This window comes from Notolepis coatsorum (genome assembly GCF_963971535.1).
Source record: "Notolepis coatsorum genome assembly, chromosome: 20".
Taxonomy (NCBI): Eukaryota; Metazoa; Chordata; class Actinopteri; order Aulopiformes; family Paralepididae; genus Notolepis; species Notolepis coatsorum.
In genome coordinates, this window is record NC_140184.1 from 54,147,898 (window position 1) to 54,162,214 (window position 14,317).

Sequence of the window (14,317 nt, forward strand, 5' to 3'; positions counted from 1 at the left end):
CAACCTAAAGATTACCGTTTTGCAGTAATGTTTATATGTAGGCCATACAATTGTGTTTGCAATACATATTTACTATACAAAGAAGTATCTTACAATGGTTCTCACTGTGTGAGAGTTTGTTTTAATTCATGCTGATGAAAAGGTAGAATTATTTAAAGGATTTTCAAATCTACGAGTACAGTAGGCTAATTTGACATGTGGAGCTGATGTTGCTTGTCCAGGCCAGACCTGTAGCCATGTTGTGTCCAGCTCCTTTTTGGCTCTGCCGAGAAGAAAGCAGTCCCATCTGTGTGTGTGTGTGGGCCTGACGGATCGACCACCACCAACCATGCCCCCCCTCTGAGACACCATGCTAATAGACAAGCATCTCTGCGACAGGTGAAGCAGCACTCACCCTACGGTGACCACCCGACACAGAGCTTTCTCATCAACTCACTACGTCCACATTCTCAAGCATGCATCTGTAGGGCAGGGTGATATGGAATACGTTATGACAATCACAAGGGATTACCTTTCAATATTACCCATGTAGTATTACCTACTATTCTAATATGCACTCAAGTTAGACACTGACGGTGACGAACAAGGACACACGCTGCCTGGGAGGAGGGGGAATCGAACCTTGAACCTTCCGATTACAATATCCAGGCAAAATCACATTAAAACCATCCAGTGGATGTTCATTACTGTACATTGAAATGCAGGATGTCATGTGTGTTATCGCATAAAGTCTTTTTCAAATTAATTCCCTCAAATATTTCAGATATAGAAGCGATGATAAAATGCTGATATGTATTTACGAGTATAAGAGACTTACGTACCATGATATCATGACATCCTAATTTCATCACAGTAATGATCCCATTGAAAGATGACTCTTTATGGCCGAGTCCTACTGTACCAGCATGTAAACGTTCCCTGAATCACAACACCACACCTTTGGTACCTTTCAAAAACGGGAAATCTTTTTTGTTTTTAATTTTAGTTAACATTTACAGGAACATCGCTGACATTAATTTCCCATCCGTTACATATATACTTATACTGTACAGATGCAAAAACAATGTCCCATTATCCTGTTCAGAGACTCCCTGGTGGACTCACCAGGTGCTCTTCTCCCATGGAGCACGGGCCTCCCCTCTCCCGTCAGTGACACACAAAACTTCAGCAGTGCAGACACAAGTATACAAACCAACCCCCCCCCCCCCCCCCCCCCCCCATCCCGGGTAGAGGGGACGATCGCAAAGGAGGCTGGGATTTGTAGCCGTGTTGTTAACAGCATTGTGCCTTCCTCATCCTCAGCTCGCCGCTGTTTGTCAACGCTCAGTAGTTTGGGACAGCGTGAACCACAATAACTCACGTCAATATACAGTGAGAGAGGATAAGATGTACCCAAAGCTTATAACCCCCCCCCCCCCCCCCCCCCAACACACACACACACACACACACACACCATTCATTTTCTACAAGTTTACAAGTTTTGTAAATATATGGATTAGGCTAGAATATAATAAATAGTATTGATCACAATTCTTTTTTTTTTGTTATCCGATAGATGGTTTGGAAAACATAGACACAATTTTATGAAAGGCAGCGAGAGCAAAACACGTTTTGATACGTCTCTCATTTCTTACATATTCCCAACTGCTTGGAAGGGGTGTGGCTATGCCTACAGTGAAGGAGAGAGCAAACAAAACAATAAAAATCGAAATAATAATAACTTACACTTTAGTTGATTTGCCAACACACAAAGTCCAAAGACATCGCAGTTGAAATTCTTCACATCAAATCGTTAAAAAATAAAAATAGTTTTGCCAGGTTTTCAACAGTACCACACCTGTAGAACCCCGTGGCTGTATGGAGGGCTTGCAACAACCAAGCTTTTACATTGTCTATATGTAATTAAAAAAACAACATATATATTATATTTGTAAAAGAAGACATCTACACGGTGTGATGGGGGGAACCTTGTCTCCACACAGAACCAGAAGTAATCTTGGGTCTTGGCGTAATTATACAGTAGGCTGACATCTATGCTGTTTGGTGGCATGGTGACGCCAGACACAGGGGAGTGTGGCCTCTACTAGTATGAGGTCACACTCAAGCTTTTTACACAACAGCACACACAGTTGAGGATGAGGGGCGGGAGGGTTGAGCGTGACATTTCCCAAAATGGTGGGGTTATGGATGGCTTCACAACCTTTTACACTGCCGCACCCCCCCCCCCCCCCTCTACACCACCAGCACCCCCACCCATATGAAGGTAAATGAGGTGGGCCTCCGTCCTCCCGTTAGCTCGCCTTGTTTGTGTTGCACTTTTGGTCAGATGAGACGAGAGCGCCTCCTCCTCCTCTCTCCTTTTCTCCCACTCCTCAAAAAAAAGAGGGAGGGAGTGAATGTTCCACTGTCAGGCCTCTGTGAGGGCTCTCCTTCACCCACCACCACCACCACCACCACCACCACCAACACCACCTCCTCCTCCTCCTAAGCTCCGAGGCACAGGGAAGTTATGGAGGAACACATGAAGAATGCAACACTTCAACAAATGCACAGTGCAAATAGGCTTTGTTTGTTTTGTCCCTTCCTACCCTTGGTAGTCTCGTTTGTGTAGACAAGAGAGATATAGGCAGCGGGGCGTCTTTAGGAAGAGGTGGACTGGAGCGGGTAAACGTACCCTCCTCCCCTCGGTCCATCTGTCTGTCAGTCTCTTTCTGTCCGTTGTGTTTCTTTCCAGTCCGTCTCTTCTGGGGAGGAAGAGTGCATCTACTTGTACAGGCTCATGGTGGGACTCTGGTACATGCACATGTAGGCGTCACACAGCAGCCGGCGGGCCTGGCCCTGGATGCTCTTGGGGTCTAGGGCGTGCAGCTCCTCTGGAGTCATCTTCAAGTAGGCCCCCACCTCCGGACAGGGTGACACCTGGGGGATGTTGAAGCCATTCTGCCCACCTGAGGAGTCACAGACACACAGGTGACTTTTTTTTATTTTTATAAAAAAATAATTACACCATATCCCTGGGCCGTGCAATGTAAGCAGACCATCAGAACATTGTAAGTGTGATTGAGAATGCGTGACCCACTAAAGAACAGAGAGCTCCCCCCCCCCCCCCCCCCAACGTACCGTCACGGTCAGCCATACTGTCAAAGAAGAGCCAGGCAGAGTCGGCAGCACCGTACTTGACAAAGGCCACATAGTGACTGGTCTCGATGCAGAGCACGGCAAAGAGCTCCATCCTCTGGCGAGGGAAGGTGCCCTGCCGCCCCATGCCCTCTTGGAGCTCCTTGGGGACGGACAGCTTGCCATGCCGATGGGCCTTCCTCTTCGGATGGAGGTGAACCTGAGCCGACGCAGGCGGACACACACACACACACACAATTATATATATATAATTGAAATAGACATAATAATACATATCGTAAATTATTCATAATTACTGATATATGAGGAGTTATTCATCCAATATTTAAAACGCTAGAAAATACATTTGAAGCCATATCTAAATAACTACCAGTAAATGTTCACTTCAGTCCTGTGTAACATTAATATAACCCATAGACAGAGTTGACGTTATTCCCTTGGTCTTGGCGCCCCCCGGTGGATTGTCCTGGTACATGCTCTATAGTTTTCACAGTCCTGTTCTACTCATGTTGCCTTGACACCCTCTGTCTTTTCACCTGCGTATTGCACTTTTCACAGAACTGCTTTATCTTGCCGGCTGTGATGTCCCCGTCCTCGTAACATTCACGACACTCGTAGAGAGCTAGGCCTCCGCAGATCCGGCATTCCCTGGGAGCTTAAAGCATAAAACACAGAGGGGGGGCTTTATGGCATTATGGTTGATACCTTATTCTGAAAAAGAAAGTGTTAGTGGTTTGAAAAATTTGTGTGTGGGGGGGGGGTTGAGTGAGAACATGCAGTGACAATCGAACAGTTACATTATAGAAAATGTCACAGAAACGCAAACCATCATCGATCTATGGCAAGCACTCCCACAACAAAATACATCAGACTAGCATAGCACACACACGACAACTACTCACTGTCTTCAAGTAAGTCTGTGATATCTAACTCGAGCGAGGGGAAGATTTTGTTGAACATTTTGAAGTCCTTGCCGAAGCGAGGCATCTGGATGATAAGGCAAGATGGAGCCTGGACAGTGAAGATAGAGATAGAGATAGAGAGAGAGAGAGAGAGAGAGAGAGAGAGAGAGAGAGAGAGAGAGAGAGAGAGAGAGAGAGAGAGAGAGAGAGAGAGAGAGAGACAGACAGACAGACAGACAGACAGACAGACAGACAGACAGACAGACAGACAGACAGACAGACAGACAGACAGACAGACAGACAGACAGGTTTTGTAGTCCCTGACAAAGAAACATATGTCAGCAAAGCTTCATGCTCAAAAGAAAAAAACAACACAGGCAAAGATGCTGTAGGTTCGAAGAAGGGGATTCAGACTCCTACTACTTTCATTATGTATAACTGATGACCTTCTCCCCAGGCCCTGTGTGAAAACAGATGTAACACCAGCCAATACAGCATTAAAACAGGACATCGGTATCATAGTTTAAGATCTGATATCAAGCACCATATGTTAACAATAAACATTACAGAATATCAAAGGAAAGCAACTTGATTTTTAGATATGTTTTTCTCACATACATTTTCTCATTTATTTTGTATGTTAGACCAAAAAAAATATTATACCTAATTTTTGTCCAGTGAATCAAAACTAATAGTCTACATCTGTACTGTCAAAGTAATGGATTGGAATTTGCAATGGGATGTTATTCCTATGATCTAAGAAAAATAAATATTAGTGAACAGTCAACAACGCTCCCTAGAGTGCTAAAACTCAAAATGTGTGATGTCATCTCTAAGTATAAAGTCTGGAGCTGCTCCATAGACAATGGATGGGGATATGTGTTATGGGTGACAGAGAAAACTGAGGGGAATATTCTGTGTTTAAAGATACATTTTCTGCATCCACAAAATCAGGCTAAACTCTGACGAGAATAAGATCTCCATCCTTATCCTGCTAGATCTCAGTGCAGCATTTGATACAATCGATCATGATATTCTAATCGATCGTCTTGAAAACCTTGTCGGTTTCTCAGAACATGTGCTAAGCTGGTTTAAAACATACATCAGAGGGAGGAAATTCTATGTTAAACTAGGAGGCCACATGTCTAAGATATATGACAACAACTATGGAGTTACACAAGGGAGTTGCTTAGGTCCTTTACTCTTCTCCCTTTACATGTTTGCGATAAAATTTGCGATTATAATAAAAAGAAATGTAAGCAGCCCCACAGAGGTTTATTGTAAAATGCGGCTTGCATCTGGCCTACGCGATGGGTCTGTTCGGGACACCGAGCCTGAAAATGTTTATTTTTACCTGGGAATCGATACCGGTACCCAACGGTACCTTTTTGTCTGTACTTTACTCCCCCTCTCTGAAGTCTAAACTTCAGAACACACAATCTAAAACCCCTTACCTCCCTCTCCCAAACAACAACTTGCAAAGGAGATCTTGTATCTCAATGAGACTTCCTGGTTAAATAAAAAAAATTATTGCGATATTTTTTTTCTTTTCGATTTGCTAATTGCATCATTTCAAATCGCGATTTAGATTTAAAATCGATTAATCGTTCAGCCCTACTATGTGGATGATACACAACTGTACATATCTGCTGAACCAAATGATACAGCGATCAACTCCATTACAGACTGCTTACTGGCAATAAATAAATGGATGAGTAAGAACTTCCTGAAACTAAACGAGAACAAAACTGAAATTCGAATTATCTGCCCCAAAACAAAAAAAGAAACGTTAATAAAGAACCTGGGAGGACTAACCCCTTGGATCAAATCTGAGGTCACTAGTCTCGGGGTTATCATAGATTCAGAACTAAACTTCAATTCTCATATTAACAAAGTGACAAAAACATCGTTCTTCCATCTCAGAAATATAGCAAAAGTACGACCATTTATTAATCAAAATGATGCTGAGAAGCTAATTCATGCATTCATATCTAGCCGGTTAGACTACTATAATGCACTTTTCACAGGTCTCCCTAAGAAAACCACAGAGAGGCTTCAGTTAATCCAAAACTCTGCAGCCCGACTGCTAACTAGAACCAAAAGGAGAGAGCACATTAGTCCAGTCTTAGCTGCTTTACACTGGCTTCCTGTAACATTTAGAATTGACTTTAAGGTCCTTGTCCTTACATACAAAGCTCTAAATGGACAGGGACCTAGCTACATCGCCAACACTAATAAATTACAGGCCAGCAAGAACACTGCAATCATCAGCTACTGGACTACTAGAGACTCCCAGAAACAGTCAAAAGAGGATCGGACGGACTGCTCTGTTGTATGTATGTTAGAGCGATGCTCTGTTGTATGTTAGAACTTTGTAAAGAAACTCAAAGTACTAAGAGCGATACACTGCTCTGTTATATATTTTTTATTGAACAATCTTATACGGTCTTATTCTATTTTATTATTTTTAGCCTATTTTAAACTGAATCAAACCACACTTTTTTACTCTATCTAATCTATTCTATTTTATTATTTGTATTGCTGAAGAACTGTGATTTGCCTAACCTTGCTACCTCTCTATCCCTTTGTATTAAAAATTTATATTTTTTATGCTCGCTTATGCCTGTATTTTTTACTGTTGTGAAGCACTTTTAACTGCAACCTCTGTATGAAAAGAGCTATACAAATAAAGTTATTATTATTATTATCGTCTGTGGAGCAGCTCCAGACTTGATGACATCACAAGTTTGAGTCTTTGTTCTCTGCTTTCTGGCTTGAGAGAGTAGTTCATGTTCACAAATATTGAATGAACTTGCCTGAGCCATGGAAATAACATATTGCAATTATTTTTGCTTGCTTGTTTATATTCACATTTTCACCCAAATAAGACATACTAAATACATTTCCTGAAATCCATTTTCGCTGTCTTTTTTGCTTTCGCAATGTTTACATCCGATCCGTGTTAGGTTTCACTTTCAGTTTTGACAAAGTTGTAACGAGTCTGACCCCCTTTGATTAACAGGCAGTTAGCTTGTTAGATTTCAAGGAAGATGGTGTAACCAATCAATTAGAAGCACAAGGGGATGTTTACACTCTGTTTGTGTTCTACGTCACTCCCTGCGCCCGCGTTGTGCTTGTACTGTACGCATGCTGGTAGAACACCATTTTTGCAGACCCCTTTTCTCCTACTCTGCGCTATAGCGCCAATTACAGCAAATAGTGGTCCAAAAAACGGGATGCCTTTAAGTTTCAGACTTAGAAAACAAAGGGATATCATCATTGGAATGTATTGTCAACTGACCTACTGTAGTCCTACCCGATTAGAGCAGGGAGAGAAAAAAAATCACCTCAGCAAACTTGAGATCACTGTTGATGAAGGACCACTCCAGAAGCTGCTGACTGGTCGGGACGCCCACCTTGTCCCTCTTATCCATGAAGATCTGATAGAAGTAACAGTCCTGCACCTTCTGACCTGCTGACCTGGAGGACACAAACCAAGAATGGACCTGTCTCAAAACCCTGCCCCTTTTCTTGATCCTCCAATCACAACTGTCGCTTACCTCGGACAAACTTGGTTTGTCCGAGGTAAGCGACAGTTGTGATTGGAGGATCAAGAAAAGGGGCAGGGTTTTGAGACAGGTCAATTGCGTTAGTTCAGGCAGGAACTAATGAAAGACCAGGTCAATTTATACCATCAGGACCTCTCTCTCTCTCTCTCTCTCTCTCTCTCTCTCTCTCTCTCTCTCTCTGCTGTTTATTCACAATGTCAAAACCTCCTCCTCCTGCATGTAAGCTCGTCCGTTATGTCTCAAGTTATTGTATTAGGTCTTGTTTTTATCTCTCATATCGTTGGTTGATATGCGTCTCCTTGGTTCTATTGTTGAAGGGATAGTTCAGATTTGTTGAACCCGTCCCTAGACCTAGTTACCAATGATGATGATGATGATGTTGAGTAATTTCTCAGCACAATCCATGCTGTGCCTCATACCAGTCCAAGCTAGTTAGCCACTAACCAATGCAAAGTCGGTGCAAGCTCCTGTACCGAGTTCACTTAAATGTACTCCACATTGCACACAACGACGATTTTAGTTAGCTTCAGTCAGCTTGCCTATGGCAGCCTTTCTTGATGGCTAGGCTGTGCTCACTGAATCTGTACCTAGTCAAGAATCTCCTTAGTTTTGGATCAGTCACAGTGGTCAGGTATTCTGCCACTGTGTAACCTCTGTTTAGGGCCAACTAGCATTCCAATTTGCTCTGGTTTTGGGTTGATTCTTTCCAATGTGTCAGATCGTTTTCTTTTAGTTTTCTTATAAATTGGATTAGTCCAGTGTGGTGGTGGCTGATGTTTAGACCGAGATAGGTGTAGTTTTTGTGTGTTCTAGGGCAATTGTGTCTAGGAGGAATTTGTGTTTGTGTTGTTGTAGGCTGGGTCTTTTTTGGAATATCATAACTTTTGTTTTGGTTAGATTTACAGTCAGAATTTGTGTAGGAGAGTGTTTGTGTTGGAGACAGCAGCACCAGATCATCTGCAAACAGCCAGTTCATTGATATATATGTTGAAGAAGGTTGGACTCAAACTGCACCCGTCTAACCCCACGGCTTTGAGGAAACAAGTCAGTGGGTTTTTCCTCAATCCTCACAGCACATGTGTTGTTGGTGTACATTGACTTTATGATGTCGTAGGTTTTCCCTCCAATGCTCTTAATAGTTTGTACAGCAGACCCTCGTGCCAAATTGAGTCGAATGCTTTTTGGAAGTCAACTAAACAGGAGTATAATTTGGTTGTCGATTAGGGTGCTGAGAGTGAGAATGTGGTCTGTTGTACAGTGATTAGGTAGGTAGCCAATCTGTGATTTGCTCAGGGCATTATAGTTTGTGAGGAAATGTATGAGTCTGTGGTTGATGATCATACAGAGGATTTTTCCAAGGTTGCTGTTGACACAGACCCCACGGTAATTGTTTGCATCCAATTTGTCTCCACTTTTGTGGAGCGGTGTTTCCTTGGTCCTTTGTTCCAAATATTGGGGGAAGATCCCGGAGCTAAGGACAATGTTAAAGAGTTTTAGTATAGCCAATTGGAATTTGGAGTCTGTGAATTGTATCATTTAATTTAGGATACTATCCTTCTTGGTTTTATTTTATCCTGTAGTTCTTGTAGTGTAATTGGGGAGTCTAGCGGGTTCTGGTAGTATTTTATGGTTAACGCTAGGGCTTTGTAGTTTATCTTGTATGTGTTTTTGCTGTTCCTTATTTTGTATTGGGCTAAAGAGATTGGAGAAGTGGTTTACCCATAAGTCTCCATTTTGGATGGATAGCTCCTCATGGTAAGAACTGGGACATGAGAATCAAACAGAAAAGAGATGGCTGTACCACTGACCTTAGCTTGAGCAGCGGGTCCACTCTCAGTATGTGATGGAAGAGGATATTGAGGAACTCCTCAGGGTCTGTAGTAAGAGGTGAATATTAGGTAGATACTTGATAGTAAGAAAGATTAACATTAGGTTGTAAGATATATTAACATTAGATAGGTACTAGGTAGGTAGTGAGAGGTGAACATTAGGTAGGTAGTGAGAGGAGGACATTAGGTAGATAGTGAGAGAGGTGGACATTAGGTAGGTAGTAAGAGAGGTGAACATTAGGTAGGTAGTGAGAGGAGGACATTAGGTAGGTAGTGAGAGAGGTGGACATTAGGTAGATAGTAAGAGAGGTGAACATTAGGTAGATAGTGAGAGAGGTGGACATTAGGTAGATAGTAAGAGAGGTGAACATTAGGTAGATAGTAAGATAGGTGAACATTAGGTAGATAGTGAGAGAGGTGGACATTAGGTAGATAGTGAGAAAGGTGGACATTAGGTAGGTAGTAAGAGAGGTGAACATTAGGTAGTGAGAGGTGAACATTAGGTAGGTAGTGAGAGGAGGACATTAGGTAGGTAGTGAGAGGAGGACATTAGGTAGGTAGTAAGAGAGGTGAACATTAGGTAGGTAGTGAGAGGAGGACATTAGGTAGGTAGTGAGAGAGGTGAACATTAGGTAGGTAATGAGAGGAGGACATTAGGTAGGTAGTAAGAGAGGTGCACTTTATGTAGGTAGTGAGAGGAGGACATTAGGTAGGTAGTGAGAGGACATTAGGTAGGTAGTGAGAGAGGTGGACATTAGGTAGATAAGGGGAGAGGTGGACATTAGGTAGATAGTGAGGAGGACATTAGGTAGATCGTGAGAGGTGAACATTAGGTAGGTAGTGAGAGAGGTGAATTTTAGGTAGATAGTGAGAGGATGACATTAGGTAGGTAGTGAGAGAGGTGCACTTTAGGTAGGTAGTAAGAGAGGTGGACATTAGGTAGATAGTAAGAGAGGTGGACATTAGGTAGGTAGTGAGAGAGGTGAACATTAGGTAGATAGTGAGAGAGGTGGACATTAGGTAGGTAGTGAGAGGTGAACATTAGGTAGGTAGTGAGAGGTGAACATTAGGTAGGTAGTGAGAGGTGAACATTAGGTAGGTAGTGAGAGGTGAACATTAGGTAGATAGTGAGAGGAGGACATTAGCTAGGTAGTGAGAGGTGAACATTAGGTAGATAGTAAGAGAGGAGGACATTAGGTAGGTAGTAAGATAGGTGAACATTAGGTAGATAGTGAGAGGAGGACATTAGGTAGGTAGTGAGAGGTGAACATTAGGTAGTGAGAGGTGAACATTAGGTAGGTAGTGAGAGGAGGACATTAGGTAGATAGTAAGAGAGGTGAACATTAGGTAAATAGTAAGAGGTGAACATTAGGTTGGTAGTAAGAGAGGTGGACATTAGGTAGATAGTAAGAGAGGTGGACATTAGTTAGGTAGTGAGAAGAGGACATTAGGTAGGTAGTAAGAGAGATGAACATTAGGTTGGTAGTAAGAGAGGTGAACATTAGGTAGATAGTAAGAGAGGTGGACATTAGTTAGGTAGTGAGAAGAGGACATTAGGTAGGTAGTAAGAGAGATGAACATTAGGTAGGTAGTGAGAGAGGTGGACATTAGGTAGATAGTAAGAGAGGTGGACATTAGTTAAGTAGTGAGAGGAGGACATTAGGTAGGTAGTAAGAGAGGTGAACATTAGGTTGTGAGAGGTGAACATTAGGTAGATAGTGAGAGAGGTGAACATTAGGTAGGTAGTGAGAGGTGGACATTAGGTAGATAGTAATAGAGGTGGACATTAGGTAGGTAGTAAGAGAGGTGAACATTAGGTAGGTAGTGAGAGTAGGACATTAGGTAGATAGTAAGAGAGGTGGACATTAGGTAGATAGTAAGAGAGGTGAACATTAGGTAGGTAGTGAGAGATGGACATTAGGTAGATAGTAAGAGAGGTGGACATTAGGTAGATAGTAAGAGAGGTGAACATTAGGTAGGTAGTGAAAGGAGGACATTAGGTAGGTAGTGAGAGGTGGACATTAGGTATAGTAAGAGAGGTGAACATTAGGTAGGTAGTGAGAGGAGGACATTAGGTAGGTAGTAAGAGGTGAACATTAGGTAGATAGTAAGAGAGGTGAACAATAGGTAGGTAGTGAGAGGTGAATATTAGGTAGGTAGTGAGAGGAGGACATTAGGTAGGTAGTGAGAGGACATTAGGTAGGTAGTAAGAGAGGTGGACATTAGGTAGGTAGTGAGAGGAGAACATTGGGTAGGTAGTGAGAGAAAATGGTGGTTTTTTCAATGTATATTTGGTTTATAAACTGATATAAAGAGACGCTTTAAGAGGGTAATATCATTATCATCACGGGATGATATTGACGGTGGTGAACCAGTGGTTTCACAGGCACAGGCCGCGTCAGCAGGGTGTTCGTTTTGAATTCCGATCTAAGACACAACAAAGATAACGTGGACAGAGGCAGAGCGCGATGGAGGTTGACAGTAGAAACTGCGTTTTGATGTGTGTGAAAGGTTATTAGCAGTTGTCATGACAGCGCGTCGCATGACAACCAGGAGAGGGGCGGGGGCTATCGTTGCTATGACGAAGATCTATAAGTCGAACAGTGTTTCCGGGTGTGAGGCAGACTAAAAGAAACGAATCCCACAGAAATCCCACAGGAGGGAAGAGACCAAGAGACTCTCTCCTCTTATCACAGAGGGGGGGGGGGAGGAGGATGCCACATCATCATTAGCTTCGGCTACCATGAGGATGGTCTTGGCTAACGACCAGGCCTGACCACTATTGGACTGAATAGCAGAGGATAGACTGAACACACCGAAAGATCATTAGAATAGACTTTTCAAGGACAATACAATCTGTTAACATCTGAGCTGAGGCTTCTGTTTATAGAAATAAACATTGCTTCTCCTTGTAAGGTATTTCACGTTGTCAAAGTGTCGAATTCTTACGAAGGTGGAGAATTATTATGGTTTGCGGATCGTACTAACGGGGAGAGATAAGGATTATATTCAGCCAGGTATATGAGACGTCAGGACCATTAAAATTACACAACGCAGAGGAATTGGATGGAGAGAGGATAACACAAGAAGACGTGATACTGGCCAGATTGACCAGGATCTAACAGTAGTGAGAGAGGTGAACATTAGGTAGGTAGTGAGAGGAGGACATTAGGTAGGTAGTGAGAGGTGAACATTAGGTAGGTAGTAAGAGAGGTGAACATTAGGTAGATAGTAAGAGAGGAGGACATTAGGTAGGTAGTGAGAGGAGGACATTAGGTAGGTAGTGAGAGGTGAACATTAGGTAGTTAGTAAGAGAGGTGGACATTAGAAATGTAGTAAGATAGATGTCAGGTAGATGGAGATGTATTGTGTTCAGACATGTGTATTTGCTATTTTGTAAGTGTTTGTCAACCGAGCTATCTTCACAACAATTCAATATTGCACTCTTTGCACTCTCACAAAGAGCTATGAAATACAATGCCAAAATATTAAAGGGGAGTTTCACCTATAACAATGTAGTGCTATTTCATAGGTGTGTGTGTGTTGCGCGTATGGGGGGGGGGGGGGGGGGGGGGGGGGGTGTTAATGTCAAGCCCTGGTTGGCACACAAACACCATATGCACCCGTCTACAGTAGCCAAGATAAGTTCGATTCCCGACTACAATAAATATGAATATGACAGCAAGGCTAGCGACACCCTATCCCATTTACTGCTCTGTTTCCATAGTATTATTCTGTTTATTCATATCTACAGAAATATTTGTGATCGGGATATGAATATACATATATACAAAATTTAGAACGAGGTTCATAGTTTTACTGTCCTGTCTACGAGAACATACGGGATGTAGTAAAATATCCTCCATTTATGTTGATTTTCTTGAGCAGGATGAATATGAAAAAGTTGAGTTTTTCTTTTTGCATATTTTATTTGCCAAGCTTGGGAGAGAAGACAGACTACTTTGTTTAACACTGAGCTGTAATCTGTATTTATGCAATCTGTATTTGTGTAATGAATTGAAATGTAATGAAATAATGGAACACTGCAACAGTATTTTTGGTGTCTTAAAAACCCACGAGGGTTGGGCACTTTGTGTGCATGAAAAAAATATATAGGAAAGAATTAAATAATCAATCAATCATATATAAACCATATGCCATCTAAGACGTTAATCACAATATTAGCTGGTATCCCGAAGGTATGAATGCACATGTACAATAATCTGGTCGTTCTCCTACCTTTCTCTTCGGAGGTGAACCCAGAGGCAGCTTCTACCTTCTCCAGTATCCTCCTCAGCTTCATCACTTTAGTAGCACACACATAACCATGTCTGGAAGACAGGACCACAGACACCATACATCATTTCATATATTTACTGTATTTCCACTAATATAAGCCAATGCTCATTATAAGGATGACCCCCCCCACTTACATCTGACCAGAATGTACCAATAATAGGAACACATTGAATAAAACAAGGTAAGCTGATCCTTTGAATGAAATTGTCTTGTAAATAAGGCAGGCCAAAGAAATGCAATGGGTTTTTGTTTAATTAATTCACAATAGTAAGCATTAAAAAAATATTATTTAGAAAGGTGCGGAGTAAAAGTATTGCTTTCCCGCCCAAAAAAGTAGTGATTAATGAATTTATCATTTATAAAATGTTGACGGGTCCAACATTTATGTTGTTGTTTACATGTTGCGTGTAGGCATGTATCCCCTCCATGTGAATACTTTCCCTAAGGTGGTTGTCCTTCCGCGTTCGGTTTGCGCGATCTGATTGGCCACTGACCTACGCTATTACGCCCCCCCCTCGTAAGGCGAGAGTCGGCGCTGCACTCAACCGATTCATTCAACAGGAAGCGATTTGCGAGTACA

The 14,317-nt window shown here is 42.2% G+C and overlaps 1 protein-coding gene across 3 annotated transcripts in view; it reads right to left on the bottom strand.

Annotated features, from left to right (window-relative positions):
• Positions 1-2,279: 2,279 nt before the first annotated feature.
• The window catches only part of cyld (cylindromatosis (turban tumor syndrome)), a 73,387-nt gene continuing 61,349 nt past the window's right edge, over positions 2,280-14,317 (bottom strand). For all 3 annotated transcript variants that reach the window (XM_084337187.1, XM_084337186.1, XM_084337185.1), the window contains 7 exons: positions 13,678-13,769; positions 9,418-9,484; positions 7,388-7,520; positions 4,041-4,149; positions 3,675-3,793; positions 3,121-3,337; positions 2,280-2,948 (listed from right to left, as the gene is read on the bottom strand). In XM_084337187.1, the coding sequence (XP_084193313.1) occupies positions 2,764-2,948; positions 3,121-3,337; positions 3,675-3,793; positions 4,041-4,149; positions 7,388-7,520; positions 9,418-9,484; positions 13,678-13,769 (922 nt within the window). In that variant the 3' untranslated portion in view covers positions 2,280-2,763. The remainder of the gene's footprint in view (positions 2,949-3,120; positions 3,338-3,674; positions 3,794-4,040; positions 4,150-7,387; positions 7,521-9,417; positions 9,485-13,677; positions 13,770-14,317) is intronic.